General features: G+C 43.7%; 1 protein-coding gene across 2 annotated transcripts in view; it reads right to left on the bottom strand.

The window, feature by feature from the left end:
* Positions 1–17,475, bottom strand: part of KIAA0753 (KIAA0753 ortholog) — a 58,591-nt gene that overhangs the window by 24,118 nt on the left and 16,998 nt on the right. For both annotated transcript variants that reach the window (XM_056558418.1, XM_056558417.1), the window contains exons 2-8: positions 15,188–15,752; positions 8,144–8,250; positions 6,868–6,930; positions 6,161–6,382; positions 3,965–4,169; positions 1,602–1,798; positions 21–178 (exon numbers count right to left, since the gene is read on the bottom strand). In XM_056558418.1, coding sequence (XP_056414393.1) covers positions 21–178; positions 1,602–1,798; positions 3,965–4,169; positions 6,161–6,382; positions 6,868–6,930; positions 8,144–8,250; positions 15,188–15,740 — 1,505 coding nt within the window. In that variant the 5' untranslated portion in view covers positions 15,741–15,752. The remainder of the gene's footprint in view (positions 1–20; positions 179–1,601; positions 1,799–3,964; positions 4,170–6,160; positions 6,383–6,867; positions 6,931–8,143; positions 8,251–15,187; positions 15,753–17,475) is intronic.

The following is a 17,475-nucleotide window of genomic DNA, read 5'->3' as shown; positions in this document are numbered from 1 at the left end:
TAAGTATTTTCATACTGGACCTTTTGGGGGAGGGTGAAGGAGATGTTGGATTGGGTGGTACCCAAGGAGTTTTCTTCTCTTTGACAACTGGTTGATTCTCCTTCAGTCTGAATGACACAGTTTTCTCCTGAAAATGTGACCGCTGGGACGGGTCTATTTTACGCTGTTGCCGGAAGACCTGGGGGGGGGGGGGGGGGAGTATAGGAAAAAATTAAGATTCTATAACATAACAAAATAAAAGCTACTATGTTATCTTCCTTTAATGAAACAAAATATGTTAAAATATGTAACAAAGTGTTTCTCAACCTTTTTAAGCTAGCTACATACAGTGACAAGAGACTCCAACTAAGCATCCCAAATGGAGATCAATTATCAATGTTAGTACAAAAAGACTATGCTAATACTGCAGTTAGAGAATTTGTTTGGATCCACTGTAGGCAGCTTCTTCAGATTTATTGGAAGAAATAGCACAGCTATTCTCTTATCAAAATAAAGGATGCTCTAATAGAATCCTATAAACCCTTTAGAAGTTCTCCTGGTGTATGTTGTGTAACAATCAGTCTGCCACCCACCTACATAGCAGTATCTCAGACCTATTCACCTGCTAAACAGCTGCACAAAGTATAGCAGAGGTCCAACCACCTGCTCATTTTTTTTTTTTTTTTTTTTTCCTTACTGCTTGTGTTATAAGGGCAAGATGCCATGACTGTAATTTTCAATACAATGGCTGTCCACTTTGGCTAGAATGTAGTGCAACATGGTTATTACACTGCAGTTTAAATAGTCAAAGCAGGTACCTCTATTGTAAGTAAGGAAGAAAAAAAAACATGGTACTGTCGATCAGGATGATGGTAAATAGTGAAAGAGTTAACATTTTATTAATTGTGACAACTGATCGGGTACACAAATTAATTGTACAGCATGTAAAGTGGCCTATGTGGGATGCATGAGTAAGAAATTATAGAGGTGACTGTGTGAACAAATCCATGCTGAGTATAATCTTTAGATTCCAAATCCATCTAATGTGTCAAAACATGTTGCTACCAGTTTATTCACCCCACTTCGTTAAGTGGTTTAGTGGAATCGAAAGGGGCAAGAGGTGGGCATTGGAGACAGGCCTGGCTAAATAGGGAAGATTTATAAATCGTTATGCTTTGAACATACTTTCCTTAAAGGTGTGAATTACTGTACTGATTTACACCTGCAGTACTAACCGTTCTACCCTTCTAGTGTTATATTTCAAAATGTATCTCTGATGTTGGTCAGGGAGCAGGATACCTGGTAAAATCAACTTTGTAGAACGAGACTTGCTTGAGGCTAAAGCAATCAGGATACGGATTTGACAGAAGTTCCATCCAAGTGAATGGGAAATTTAAACAGGTATCCTGTGACTGGACCAACATCGGATTACGCTTTAACTAAGGAGCTGAAGTGTTTTTACGCCTTTGTTTCATGCCGCTGTGTATACTTTGTAAAGGACTGTTGATGATTTGTCGTGTTAGATAAATCTCGCCTCATATGAGTTGCTACCTGCAAAAGACATTAGTAAACTAGAATATTTACACGAGGAAGAAAAAATAAACAGGTTTTATGCCCCATACCTTTGGCCTCTGAGGAATAAGCACTCCTTTGCTCTTGCTCTGTCCCACCCGATTTCTGTTCAGCCCTTTCAGGCGTCCAGCTTGAATTAACGCTTCTAGACCTGACCTTAGAGCTAAACGCCTTTCTGGAGAAGATGGCTGTTGTGGTAGGTTGGGTTCCATTTGGACTCCACTATTCATTGATTCAGGAGGGTCATCTGTATAAAGAAAAAGGTTATATACAGAAGCTGGACCAGATGGAAAACAGCAGCTAGATTGCTGGGGAAAATATAAGTAAATTATGTAGCCATGTTGTATCAACAGTGCCAGAAAGAAAGATGCTTGTTGCTGCATGTCTCCTTTTTGAGTGACAGAGAAGGGTCCCAAAAGTTGGGGACTCCATTGTATGATCTCTACACACCCTTAGAGTTTGTCATCACTGATGACATCATTACACTTCTGATAGGGGTCTGTCAGCAAGACCAAGAATAGCACATAAAGCAGGATTTTTGCCATAAATTTCTCCTGCCCCATCTGTAAAGTTCATGCAGTTCTGGCTAAGGATGGAATTGTGCCATGACAAAAAATATAAACCCTTATTCACAAACGCAGAATTTCTGGACTGCTTCAATGTTTTCAGCAGAACTTTCATCAGAGCATTACAAAGTTTCTGCAAACATAGGAGGATATTTACCACGGTATTTAGAGCCTTTTTTGCTTACTCCTCAAAGTTGATCGCCACGTCTAAAGTGAAAGCTTCCCAGCAGCTCAGTCGGGCTGATCGGGACCATTGCGGTAAAAATCGCGATGTCCCGATCAGCTAGGATGCATCAGGAGGGTGCCTTACCTGCCTCCTGCACGTCCGATCGGCGATTGATTGCTCCAAGCCTGAAATCCAGGCTTGAGCAATCAACCGCCGATAACACTGATCAATGCATTGCAATGGCATTGATCAATGTATTGAATCAATGAACTGCAAGTTATAGCCCCCTATGGGAGCTATAACATTGCAAAAAAAAAAAAATAAGTTAATAAAGATGATTTAACCCCTTCCTTAATAAAAGTTTGAATCACCCCCCTTTTCTTATAAAAAAATAAAAAATAAAAAATAATGTGGCATCACCACGTGCGTAAATGTCCGAACTATAAAAATAAAAATAATTAATTAAACCGCACAGTCAATATCGTACGTGCAAAAAAATTCCAAAGTCCAAAATAGCGTATTTTTGGTCACTTTTAATACCATAAAAAGAGCGATCAGAAAGTCCGTTCAAAACAAAAATGGTACCGATAAAAACCAATCAAGGCGCAAAAAATGAGCCCTGATTCCGCCCTGTACGTGGAAAAATAAAAAATAAAGTTATAGGGGTCAGAAGAAGACAATTTTAAATGTGTATTTCCTGCATGTAGTTATGATTTTTTTCAGAGGTAATACAAAATCAAACCTATATAAGTAGGGTATCATTTTAATGGTATGGACCTACAGAATAAAGATAAGGTGTCATTTTTACAGAAAAATGTACTGCGTAGAAACAGAAGCCCCCCAAAATTTACAAAATGTCATTATTTCTTCCATTTTGTCGCACAATGATAAGTTTTTCCCGTTTTGCAGTAGATTTTTGGGTAAAATGACTGATGTCAATACAAAGTAGAAAACGCTATGTCCTTAAGGGTTAAGAAACTTTCAGTTTTTACTTTGCAGTAGTTGCGAATTTATGATGTGCGAACGTCGCATGTGGGCAAAAAAAGACAAAGATAGAACAAAAATAAATAAATAAATAAAACACCTTCAAGGTGTCCCAAGTCAAATCCAGGTCTGACGTGGTTTAGGCTTCTTTCACACTGCTTTGACATGGCAGAGCGACGGATGTCAGGGAACACTGGGAAAATAGAGGGAGAAAAAAATACATCATGCATCATAACAGACCACATAATAGTAAATGGGATCTGTCGGGACCCGTTGTTGCCTGTTGTGGCCCGTCCAGATAACGGACGTTAAAAGGCAAAAAAGTGCCAAATGGACCTTTTCCGACAGGGCACACCGGCAGTGTAAGAGGGGCCTTACAAAACTGCCTTTCATTAGCACTTTTAAAAAGTCACAAAAAAATTTCTAAAAAAAAAGTCTAAACTGTGACTTTTGTGTTTTGCTTATGTGATCCAAATTTATCAACCCCGTGTTAGTATCATAAATATGTAGCACATAAGAAAAAAAAAAACACAACATGTCTTCAGTACTCACTTACCACAGACAATGATAAATGTCCCCATGATGACTACATTCATAGAAGGAATAAGAAGCCACATTCCAGCTATAATATTGGAGGGAATGCTTACTGCAGGTTACATACAGATACATTTGTGAGTAAAGGATGCACATCACTTACCAATCACAAGACGTCTGTTTACATGAATCTGATTTAGCTCCCGATGCGCTGTTTCTTTTTGAACCGGTTGGGGATTACGAATGTCTCTAAGAGGTGATGCAGTATTCCTTGAAACCTTTACAACAGGAGTTCTATTGGGAGAAGTATCTTGTAATGGCCTTCTTGCCACTGAAGACATTTTAGCTTCTAGAAGTACATCCAAGTCCTGAGAGGACAAGACAACAGGAGAGTTGAAAAGTGAACCTTTAGTAGCCACATCGCTTTTAACCCCTTTAATGTCAATGCCTGTTTGGGCATTACTTGTACTATAAAAATTTATATTATATATATATATATATATATATATATATATATATATATATATGTTTTGTGCCTCTGGTGGCACGGATCTGGCAGGAGAAGCTCAATACTGCCTGCCAATGTATCCATAACGGATGCATGCCAGACCCCATTTAATCCAATAACACGAATGGAGTCACCTAGGGACTCCTATAAGATCATTTTCTGACCCTATCAGACCTTTGGTACGGACTGAAAGTAGTGGTCTGCTGCGGTTTTTAGTCTAGGCCAAAAGTCGTATACAGTCAGAAAGTTACTCAATAGATTTGGTCACTAGGTGACTCTGTTCAGGTCATTGGATTGAATAGGGTCTAGCACAGATATGTCAACAGGCAGTTTTGAGCCTCTTCTGCCAAATGTGTGCCTGGGAGGCACACAACTTGGTGTAAATGCCTTAAAATAAACTTGATGGTGAGTGCTGTGGGTTTCTTTGATTTACCTAGGATGTAAATCACCAAGGGTGCCCCGCTTGAGTGTATTGCACTTTGTGGATTATTGGAAACCTAGACCATCCATAAAAGCCATAGCAGTAACAGCCCTTGGCTGTTTGGAGGTTTCGGGTGATTTTGTTACATTAACTCTTCAAAAGTGGTGACAAAGTAATTTTCTTGCCCACTTAAAATGTCCTAGTTATTTATTTAAAAAAAATATGTCAAAATTTTTGATTGGTCATATCTGAAACCCCCACTAATCACAAGAACAATTAAGGAGAAGCTCCTTGTAGCGTACTTTACTCCCTGGCTCGCAGAGATCTCTGTCCAGCTTCACTGGATGGTTACATATACTTATAATGAAGTTAGACAGAAATCATTGTGAGTCAGGGAGTGAAGCACTTCCACCCGCTCATTCAGAGACCAGGAGAGGTACACGGCAACGATGCACATCTATTTCTCATTGTCGCTATTTCATGAGCGGGACCAGAGCTGGGCTGTTTGCAGCAGAACTCACAACCATACTTTCTTTCCCTCAAATGTCTGCCCAATTACAGCACAGCTGACTCCTCTCTTCTATGCCAATAGTATAGTACTGAAAAGTGCACTGGACTGAACAGGCTGGCGCTGTGCTTGGAAGTGACCTACAATACACTCCTATAGATGGCATTTGGGGGGGGGGGGGGGGAGAAGGATGTTATGGATGTGGGCAGAAAGAAAAAAAAACACCAGCAAGATCACAGAAAGGAAGTGGTTATATAACAAGAGCCCCTGATCTAAGCAATCAACTACTGACATGACAGAAATGATGATAAGTGAAGGGGAAAATTATATCCAGGAGGTAGCAATGTGTACATACAGTAGTATTTTAACTGTCACCAGAACAACAAGGTGTAGTAGAATAAGGCCCCTTAATGACCTTTGTAAAAACATGTACTGTTGGTCTTCAAGAGGTTAAACTTTAAAGGAAAATTGTCACCCATTTAACCACACTAAACCCAATACACCAGGTTATAGTGTGGGTGAACAGGAGAACGATGTGGGGTTTCTGACCTATATACGTATCTGAAGTCCGGCGCCCAGTCCCTCTGAAGTTCGGCTTCTTCCAGCGCTGAATTGCATGCTGGAGGCGGGCTCACTGGCTGGATTCCAATATTCATCAGAGCTGGTCAGGTTAGCGCTTGTGTTTACGGAGGCCAGCCAGGGGCCACCTCCAGTGCGCAGTTTAGCGTTGGAAGAAGCCGAACTTCAGAGGGACCTGGTGCCGGACTTCAGGTACGTATATAGGTCAGAAACCCTGCATCGGTCTCCTGTTCACCCACACTATAACCCGGTGTATCGGATTTAGTGTGGGTGAACGGGTGACCTTTTTCCTTTAACATAACTGAGACGTTGAAATTATAGAACAATAGGCACTGGCAGTTACCTGGACTTGTTGGAGAATTGAGCTGATCAGATTGGAGGCAGCAGGATCACTTCCAGTTTCAAGCTGTGCAGTGCAGAGGGACAATTGACGAATGATATGTCCAAGCTCCCTATAGAGAGAGGGAATCTGCTGCTCGCCACGTTCACTCAGCTGATTAACAAGCAACTGCAGGGCACGAATGGCTCCACGGTGAACAGTTGCCAGTCTAGACATGGCACGGGACTGATCGGAAAAGAAAAACATTGATATTACTATGTCACAAGATATTCAACTCTATGTCTGGGTAGGTAAAAAGATTTGAGGATTTGTTTTGTGCCAATACCGTTCATAAACTTTGCCCACAAGAGTACACTTGGCAGTTACTTGCTACCCGAGTGTCAGAATAATATGTTAAGCTGGGTTCACATATGTTCGTCGTCCACCACAACTGATGACAACGTGTATCAGGTGTCATGAGTTGTTTAGAATCCAGCATTTATTATTTCTGAAGGCTGGACGAGGGAAACACCGCAAGATGCGTTTTCCCGTGTGGCGTGTCTAATCATCCGGCATCCCACTTGAGACGCTAGATGAATGTGAACTGTTTGATTCTAATGAATGTTATCTGTTCTATCATCAGTTTCCCCCCGGTGCTTTTTATACAGCGCTGGAGGTAAACGCTGTGAGACAGACATACGTAAAGAGGGCTTTATACTTGTTTTTCTTACCTTCTTTGTGTGTTTGATTTTCTGAGGGCTTAGTTTCCCTAAATCCTCTTGGATCTCTTTTACCTATTAAAGTTGACAATGACAATACTGTAAGCCACTCAACAATTACATTTACTATATATTGGGAATTCACTATATGTAAATCAAATGGACAACAACAAATTTGAAGGATTGTACTGGGAAAGAAACATTTTAAGGGTCTATTCAAACGTACAGTATCTTGCGCAGATTTGATTTGCAGGATTTGAAGCTGTATTCTGTCATTTAGCTTACATTGAAATCTGCCGCAGACAATCCTGCGCAGAATACTGTACGTGTAAATACACCATAAAAGGGATCAGACTGACATTCTGATGGTGCCCAGGTCTCTGCTCCTTACCACTTCCTTTGACATACAGGAAATGTCTGCTCAGCCAATCACTAGCTGAAATTTGTCATTCCTGAAGTCAGATGGCTGAGCAGGCATCTCTTGCATGGTAAGTTATCATCAGAATGTGATGGGCAGAGGTCAATCAGGCATGTGAAGAACTTTTTTTCAATAGTTTTCCCCCCCTTGTACAAACCCTTTAAGTATATGCATAATGAACTAATACTGACAATGGATAGTGCTAATGATAGAGTTAGATGCAGTTGTGAACTCGCTCATGCGCTCATACTTTGTAAGGCTGGGTTCACACCACGTTTTCTTAAATACGGTTCCCGTATACGGTTTGGAGGAGGGGGCGGGGCTTAATCACGGCGCCCCCACTCAGCCGTATTCGGGAACCGTGTTTAATGCAAGTCTATGAGCCGACCGGAGTGAACCGCAGCCTCCGCTCAGCCTCGTTTTCGGCCGTATGCGGTTTCCCGACCACAGGCAAAAACGTGGTCGACCACGTTTTTGCCTGCGGTCGGGAAACCGCATACGGCCGAAAAAGAAGCCGACCGGAGGCTGCGGTTCACTCCGGTCGGCTCATAGACTTGCATTAAATACGGTTCCCGAATACGGCTGAGTGCGGGCGCCACGATTAAGCCCCGCCCCCCTCCTCCAAACCGTATACGGGAACCGTATTTAAGAAAACGTGGTGTAAACCCAGCCTAAGAGGCTTAAATTTTGCATCAATAATAGTTCACCAAAACCCTTTTCAGAACTAGAACATTTTGTTCTAAGTGAAGACAAGATATTTTCTTTTTTATTCCTGCCAAATGGCATTTTATCAGTGAAAACATGTTTAATTTTACATCTATATAGCGGTTATGCACAAAAACATTACAAAGTAATATGTAAAGTAGATACCTGTTGCCGCAATACATAGAGCATCCTGGTTGATCGGGCTGCCCGTTCCTGCTGACGTATGCGGCCCCTGACTTCTTCTGACGGGTCTAACAAATCTCCATGGCGATCTTAAAAAAAAAAAAAAAAAAAAAAAAAAAAAAAAGAAAAAAAAAAAAAAGAAAAAAAAAAAAAAAAAGGGATGCAATAATATAAAGACGTGGCAACATAAAAACAACAAAAATTATCTAGAAATTAATATGAAATATAAAATATGTATGTAGGATATACTGGCACTAGGTTACATGTGCAATACAGAAATGTAGGTGCACTACTGTGGTAGGTGTATACAATGACATTGGCTAATCCCTCAACACTGATGTTAAAATTGAGACATTCGCCAGTATATCCTTATATGAAGGACATACCAGAGCCCGCACACCAACGCCAAGGTTTCTCAGATGGCACGGGACCTAACGCTAACCTACCTGTGCGTAATAAGCAAAAAACAGGGGCCAGTGGGCAATTACAGCAGCACTAGGTCGACATGTAGCCTGCTCCCAGTTCCCTCCAGCGTGACTAAGCACACATACAATGGAAGGGGGGAGAGAGGCTACAAGCCCCACCCAAGTTGGCTGATATAGGTGCATGGCCTCACAGGTGCAACCCTAATGCTGCCTGGAAAATGTTCAAGGCGCATTAACATATGGAGTTTACACACCTCCACGTATAAATTTACAAACAACAACAAAAAATGTGGTCTCAAATGGCTGGAGGTGCTCAACCCCAAATGCAGTTGTGCATTTATACTGGGGGAGCAGATCCTGCCCTTGTAGTCCGTTGCTAGGGGCGATCCCCAGCATAAAAATGCATACAATGGAGGATGCCTGCAGTGGACTACAAGTGCCACAATAGAATCCTACACCAGATAAACGGTGTGGATGTGTAACAATTAGAATAATACAATACAGAAATGTAGGTGCACTACTGTGGTAGATGTATACAATGACATTGGCTAATCCCTCAACACTGATGTTAAAATTGAGACATTCGCCAGTGTATCCTTATATGAAGGACACACCAGAGCCCGCACACCAACGCCAAGGTTTCTCAGATGGCACGGGACCTAACACTAACCTACCTGTGCGTAATAAGCAAAAACCAGGGGCCAGTGGGCAATTACAGCAGCACTAGGTCGACATGTAGCCTGCTCCCAGTTCCCTCCGGCGTGACTAAGCACACATTGAAGTAGGATTCTATTGTGGCACTTGTAGTCCGCTGCAGGCATCCTCCATTGTATGCATTTTTATGCTGGGGATCGCCCCTAGCAACGGACTACAAGGGCAGGATCTGCTCCCCCAGTATATATGCACAATTGCATTTGGGGTTGAGCACCTCCAGCCATTTGAGACCACATTTTTTGTTGTAGGTTACATGTGCACTCCAGAGGTGCAAAAGGAGACTTTTTTTTACTCACCGTAAAATCTCTTTCTCTTAGCCTTCATTGGGGGACACCTATACTGATGGGTATATGCTCCTGCCACTAGGGGAAAAAAAAAAAGTCAGCTCCTCCCTGGCAGGATATACCCACCCACTGGAAGTGAGGTAATCAGTTTTGTCACAAAGCAGTAGGAGAAGCCAACAAACAACAAGTCCAAAAGGACCCAAGAAAAGAATACCGGATAAAAAACACCCAACAACCAGAAAAAAATCATCCGGACTGCATTTGGGGATATCTATACTGATGGGACGTACCAAAGCAGTCCCCTAGGGTGGGAAAAACAACCACCAGAGAAAGTGAATCAGTCCAGAGACCGACTTCACATGTCCGCAAGGCCTGCGGACGAGATCCCAGGCAGAGACAACCGAAGCCCAGGAACTGAGATCCCGGAAGATCCCCTGTCTAAGGAGATGGACTAGGATGCCAAAGGAAGGGACCGTCCTCTGTAGAGACTCAAGACACACGGGCCATATAGAGAGACAAGAAAAAAAAATCAACTAAGAAGCCATTTGGGCCGGAACCATCCCGGCAGCAGATTGGAATAACTCCAATGAACACAGAACCAGACAGAGGGAAAACCTGGCTGGGAAACAAGAATGGAAAAGGGCACAAGAGAACATGGCTGAAAAACAGCAGGGAGAACAGTGTACAGAAGGTTAGCACAGGAGGTGGAGACCAGAAAACCACTGGAAAAAAAAGAAGACAGAAACAGGCTCTAGAGAGGTCTGGTGTATGAGAACAAAGACCTGAACAGCTGCAGACCCCAAATCCCCTGTCCCATGAGCCCCCCGTGAGCATCCGGAAGGCGACAGTAGCTCGACTGGTGGAATCTGGATGACAAACGCCCCCCATCTCAGAAGTACATGGACCCGAAGGAGCAAAGGAGAGGAATGCCCTTAAAAAGGGGGAATCCCGGAACACCGGAGCGACCGACATGGAAACTGGAGGTGCCTGGGTCACCGGGAAGACTTACACCTGAAGAATAAGTAAACCCAATGTCAGCAAAACGCTCTGGGAGACAAACTTACATGTCGAGACATGAAGAAGTGCGGTCAAGAAAGACCGCCACACAAATGGGATCACGGAGAAGTCTGGACAGGATCACTACACATGCCCGAGACCTCTACCATCACCAAGGCCCAAAGAACCGGGAGAGCCACCTGAAAAAGAAGGCACGCCACAGCATCCCAGGACAGTGTCCAAGACAAGGAGATTAACTGGTCTTGGACCCCAGCAGACCAGAGCACTCCAAAGAAACATCCCGCCAGAATGGGAAAGGTGCACCAGCCGCAGATGCAGTAACCTGTGGAGAAGGGAATCATATAGTGTGACATGCCAAGAACACCTGAGCGGACCAGAGCACGCCGAAGAAACATGCTGCCAGAACGGAAACGGAGGGGGAAAACAAAAAGGGAACCCAGCTGGGGACACAGGAAGGTTACTCCAGAAGATGACAACGGGTCATACCTTCAGACACCTCGCACAGCAGTGAGGTACCGGAACTCCAGCCGCAGATACATCAGCTGTGTTATGAGAGAGACAAGCAGCGGAGGAAACCATGCAGACCACTGTCTGGCTGACTGGTATGGGTCCATAGTATACAACGGTCACTCCTTCGGGCACCTCGCACTAGCAGTGGGGTACTGGAGTGCCAGCCGCAGAGTGGCAGCTGTGAGATGAGTGACATGCGAGACTACTGTCCATGCCCACACAGGGATACTCCCACAGAAGCCCTGCGCTAGATGTGGGGATCCGGAGCACCAGCCACGGATGCAGTAGCCTGTGGAGAAGGGAATCATATAGTATGACATGCCAAGAACACCCCTGGATGGGTGGCCGGCAGCCTGACAAGGGAAAGAACCTCAAAGAGACTTTAGCGTCTGCCAGGAACGCAAAAGCCATTGTACATGGTATGGCACTCAGTGGTAGGGGAGAGCAGGCATTGAATACATCCCTGGAGGTTTCCAAAGGATCGTGAAATCCCTGGCAACAACCCACCACGGCGGTTCACATATGTTCCCTGACAGTGAGCGACAATGCAGAAATTAGGGACGCCAGAGACATACTTCAACCGACTCAATGTAATTTGCGTATAGCGGGTCACCTTACAGGGTGAGTGAAGCATATAAAGCAGCCCCCAATAAAGACTCTAGAAAAGGGACCCTGCAGATATTGAACTGATAAAAAACAGATATGACCGACCAAGGCTGTAACAGCGAGTCATTGCCAAGGGGGAGCAGCAATAGAAATCAGAGTGCAATACAATGATTGGCCACAAGAGGGCGCCAAATGGTCTGAATGACCAGGGAATTATATTATATAATATTTTTTTACTTTTTTAAATGCAGGAAAGAAGCATGGGGAGAAAGGCACCCTGCGTTGAATCTGCCCGTGAGGTCCCCAAAGAGAGATGAGCAGTACGCCCACACCATGGGGACAACTGAAGAAAAAAAAAAAAACACTTGTGGTCATGGCTTCCCATGAGAGACGTACATATCAAACCTATAAGCGCTCTGAGGGGTGCCATAACCGCGCGTATTGAGGGCACGCTTATAGAGGGCATACCCCATAGTAAATATTATGAAAAGGGGGAGGGCTGGGTGGGAAAAACGCACCACCACCCTGAGGTAGCACTATGAGGGGGTTTATATAATGATCAGCCCCTCCCACAAATACTGCCCTTTGGGCTTTATACTTGTGGCCATGACTTCCCATAAGAGAGACGTACTTACCCAACCTGTAACCTATAAGTGGTCTGAGGTGTGCCAAAACCGCGTGTATTGAGGGCAAAAGACAAGCCAAAACAGGTAAATCAATTATTAAGAGTTACAAAACTAACAACTTAAAGACATCAGACATTTCCTTCTCTGCATTTGGATTATTTCCATCTATCAAACCTCTTAATGTCATGTGGAGGCAGCAGATGTGGCCCCTATTTGGAAAGAATGCCCCAAAAAACGATGTGCCTCTAAACCTAGCATAGACAACAAAGAGTGGACCGAACTTATGAAAGAACTAGTGGTGAGCGGACCCATACCTACTGGTACCAGAGGAGAATTAGGACCCATCCCGCTTGCGGCAACCAGAAACTCAAAGACCCTGACCGGACACCACTTATGACCTGTGGGGAAATATGTAATCATCACTTCTGATTTAGACGTCTTAATAGCCAAAAGGGACAAAACATATCACCAACTCGTGCCAACTGCTGCCTTAGCACTGCTTTATCTGCTTTAACGGAATTGGTAGTAATTATACCAGTCCTCAGAAAACCGTAAAAGCTAAGAACATACCTGTTTTGATTATGGAACTACGTACAAAACCCGAACGGTGCTAAATCAAGCAGGACGACTAATTCCTAAAAGTATCACCCGAGACTGGCAACCTGACCCCTCTCTTAATAGTCAATGTGCTACGTATACCACGCAGCACTGCCTTAACAGCAAGAACTGAGAACAGTGAAGACTGGCTTGGGTATTCCATCGACAAGAAATGTTGTATCCCTACCAGGTATACCTCAATCGTGTTATAAGAACTTTTTCGTATGATGGCAAAAATCACAAATCAAACTAAGTTAGCTGTAATCATTTTACTCGCTACCACCACCTGCCAGTGATATTATTGCTCTGAAGGCGTGTCAGTAACAATAATTGTGCAGTACATGCCCCTGCAGATGTGGCAGACATAACAGTTATACTACCGCATTGGTCGTGATATCGCTCTGAAGAGGTGTCAGTAACGACAATTGGGCAGTGCCTCCCCCTGCAGGCGTGGCAGGCATATGGCTCATGATATTATTACGCAGTGCATCCCCCTGTAGACATGGCTGGCACGACGGGTATTATTGCTCTGAAAATGTGTCATTAACAATAATTACACAGTGCCTCACCCTGCAGACGTGGCAGGCATAATGGGTATACTACCGCTTATGAGTCTTGATTATATTGCTCTGAAGACATGTCAGTAACAATAGTTACGCAGTGCCTTCCCCTGCAGGCATGGCATGTATGCTATCATCTATGACAAAACCTCTGAATATAGCTTAAAGTTATGTAAGGCTTTGAAAAACAATTATACCAACGTGAAGCAGCGACTCTCTAGCTATAGTACCATAACCAGAATATCAGCTACACTAACCTAAACACCGAAATCCTATATGCCGAACAGTATAAAAAAAACTAAAACAGCCCTTACTAGAAAATAATATGTGTCTTGCCTCCTACTGACACTAGCTAAAACTCATTACCTCGCTTCCAGTGGGCAGGTATATCCTGCCATGGAGGAGCCAACTCTTTTCCCTAGTGTCAGCGCCTCCTAATGGCAAGAGCATATACCCATCAGTATAGGTGTCCCCCAACGAAGAGGGACGGAGAAATCCCCTATTGAGGTGTATGTTGAGCTGTTATTGGACTAGTGGTTCCCCTATATACCAATCATAAATAAACAATGACAAAACTGTTGAATACAGCCAACAGAGCAAAGTGGGGGATGGTGATAGTATAGATAGTGTGGTATGTAGAGGTTGAAGCAATCAAGCTTAGAAGTCATAGGTGTGAAAGGTCACTGGTATGTGTAAAAAGCAGCTATCCTGAATCCATGTGTCATAATATCAAGAAGTAGGATCCAACGTTGTTACAGCAGTTCTAAGTCTGCCATTCAGACAGCCCCGGTCGGTGGCGTGCTGTTGAGTAGTGGCTCTTTGGTTTGTGATGTCACAAGGGTCAAAATTACTTCAACCCGTTTCAGAAACACAAGGGTTCCTTCATCAGGGAGGTAGCAGTCCAATTCAGGCTTGAAAGAATGGCAGATTTAGAACTGCTGTAACAATGTTGGATCCCATTTCTTGATATGATGACACATGGATATCAGGTACTTTTTCCTCCACCTAGGAACACTATGTACATTCAGGATAGCTGCTTTTTTCACATACCAGTGACCTCCACACTTTGTGCTGTAGGCTTTTTATGTAGTTTTAAAATATAAAACATGTTGGAGAGGTTTCTCTGCATTTATTGTTACAGACGTAAGATGCATCCATAAACCTCTACATGTATATCTGATGCATAAGGATGAGTATATGGAAAGGCATGTGTAGGAAATGAGTAGCAGCCCCTAACTTTCTCATTCCAACTCCCATTCATCATACTGATGTTGGGTACATGAAGGAAAACTAATGTTCCGGCCTGTATCTCACTGATGGTCTTGCAGAGCAGCAGAGAACGTCCCCACAACTGCCTTTTCTATTAGTCAAAGAGCTAGTGTGACCTTAGAATAGAACAACTTGATTATCTCTAGTTACAGCGCTAATGTTGTCTGTGTCTAGTATTGCAGTTCAGCCCTATATACTTGCATGGGGCTTTGTTGTAACTCCAGATACAACTACTGGGAAGAAAGAAAGAAGAAGAGGAAGAAAAAAAAATAAATAAATAAATAAAAGACCGACCCTAATTTCTGTTTTCTAATTTCTTCATATATAAAGAGAAGTATTCAGAGAGACCCAGTATAGGCCATATTTATCTAAAACATAAACACACTGTAAAATTAAGTGAACATTAATCTTTTCTTACCTTTTTTTGCAAGTTCTTCAATTTTCTGCATGTACATGTGCAACTCCTTCTGTAGACGCTTCACCTCTAGCTCACTAGGGTCCATTCCTTTTACTGGATTTTCTCCAGGACCAGGATCCCGTGTAGGCGGTGAATCCGAGATGCCCATGTCTATCCTACTTTGATCTGGGGTATATACATATACTCTGGCCCCTGACCTGGTCACTTCAGGTTTTACTGAACTGCCAGCTTTCCGCTCTTTACTTGGCGGTTTTCTCTGAACCCTGTCAGGACTGTTTGCCTTCCCCCCTGTGGGATGTGGATGGGCGTTGGATTCGATCTTCTCCCTGAAATGCTTTCGCCTGACATCTCGCCTTGCAAGTTGGACAGCAACATTTAGCCGCTCCTCAGAGACAATACTAAATGACACAGAGGAACAGGAACTTCGGAGCAAATCTTCAGCTGCTCTAATGTCACTGGATTTATTCTGATGTGCTGAGATCTTCTCTATTATAATAGGAGAGGGATTTGTGTATTGGGCGGCCAGGTTAATCGGGTGTGTTAGGACATCCATATTAAATCGAAGCTGTAGGGGAGAAAAACTAAAATATATATATTGCTCTAGGATTTTTATAAGGGTATATCTACATTAGATAGAAAATAAATCTGCTGCAGATGTCACAAATTCCATGGTTAATATGCCGCAAAATCTGCCTGTTTTACATGCATGGATTTCACACTATGCTTTGGCTTGGATGATTTCACAAAAGTATAGTATATTGCAATAGCGTCAGCCAAAACTAGAATCACCGAAGAACACTAAAATATAACTTTTATTAATCACTAAAAACCTAGGCAAAAAAACTAAACCAACCGAATCACAAAATTTCCCACAACCAAGAGAGAATAAGGATATCAATTCCAGCACTGATCAAATACATACAAAATTAGATACAGTGTGCCTGGAATACTATAACAGCACTATGGGGGAGATTTATCAAAACCTGTGCAAAGGAAAAGTTGTCCAGTTGCCCATAGCAACCAATCAGATCGCTTCTTTCATTTTTAACAAGGCCTCTGTAAAATATAAGAAGCAATCTGATTGGTTGCTATGGGCAACTGGGAAACTTTTCCTCTGCACAGGTTTTGATAAATCTCCCCCATAGTGCTTATTAAAATTGCTCCACCAATCTGGAGACTTATCGTGTCTGGGACGAGTCTTCAGTAAAAATCAGCAGAAAGAATTGACATTTTGCAGACATTTTGCTCCCAAACGATTTTCCCGCTAACACCCAGAGTGGGGGAACAATCTGGGGGTTCAATACGGGAATCTCGTACCTCATACACCCTACCGCGCCCGCTCCGAGGGAATATACTGGCGGAAGAGGAGTCTCCCCTTAAAACTGATAAGAGACTCATCGACCGAGAGCTCCCTGAGGGGTACGTAGCCTCCAAAAATTTGGCCCCAAAGTGATCGATGAGCGGCCTCACTTTGTAAAGCCGGTCATAGGTGGGATCACTTCGGGGGGGGGGGGGACGACACATGCCGCGTTAGCTGCATAATGCAGGCATTTCCGAATGGCTTCGAACCGCCTCCGTGTCATGACCATACTGTAAAGCGGGGTCTGGTAGAAGATGTCCCCGCTCCAGTAATGTCTGACACTGGGTTTTTTGACCAGGCCCATATGCAGCAAGAGGCCCCAAAATGTCCTCAATTCTGCTGCACCAATGGCGTACAATTCATTGGGCCTGGCCAAAACGGAATCAGGGTGGTGGGCAATGAACTGCCTGGCATACAGAGTCTTCTGCTCCAACATCAGATTGACAAAACGGTGACTGAAAAAATAACTGAAATAGTCAATTTCAGTGAATCCAGAATTGTCAATCCGGATTCTGGAGTAGCCAACAAACTCCGGAATCCGTGGCTGATAAGCCTCTGGGAGTCTCCAGACAGGTTCACCAGAAGGGGGCTCCGGTAAACTTGTCTGGGGGGCCGGACTCCTATTACGAGCGTCATCCCACTCGCACTAATGCCGGCCACTATCATGGGGGCTGCGTGGCCTCGCCTGGCGCCGTCTCCGCCGCCGTTCAGGGGACTCATCATCAGTGACGACGATGAAGAACACAGGGATGTAGGATCTTCATCGTCCTCACTGACAGATTCGGAGTCGGAGGCAAGAAAAGCGTATGCCTCCGCTGCCGAAAATGGGGGGGGGGGGGGGGGGGGGGGAGGGGGGAGTATGTAGTGTTGTGTGCTTGGTGTAACTATTATATAATGGTGTGCGATTATGGGGGGAAAAAAATAAATA

The sequence above is a fragment of the Hyla sarda genome, chromosome 2 (genome assembly GCF_029499605.1).
Source record: "Hyla sarda isolate aHylSar1 chromosome 2, aHylSar1.hap1, whole genome shotgun sequence".
Lineage (NCBI taxonomy): Eukaryota > Metazoa > Chordata > Amphibia > Anura > Hylidae > Hyla > Hyla sarda.
The sequence above is the reverse complement of the archived record's forward strand: the minus strand, read 5'-3'. Positions and strand labels throughout refer to the sequence as shown.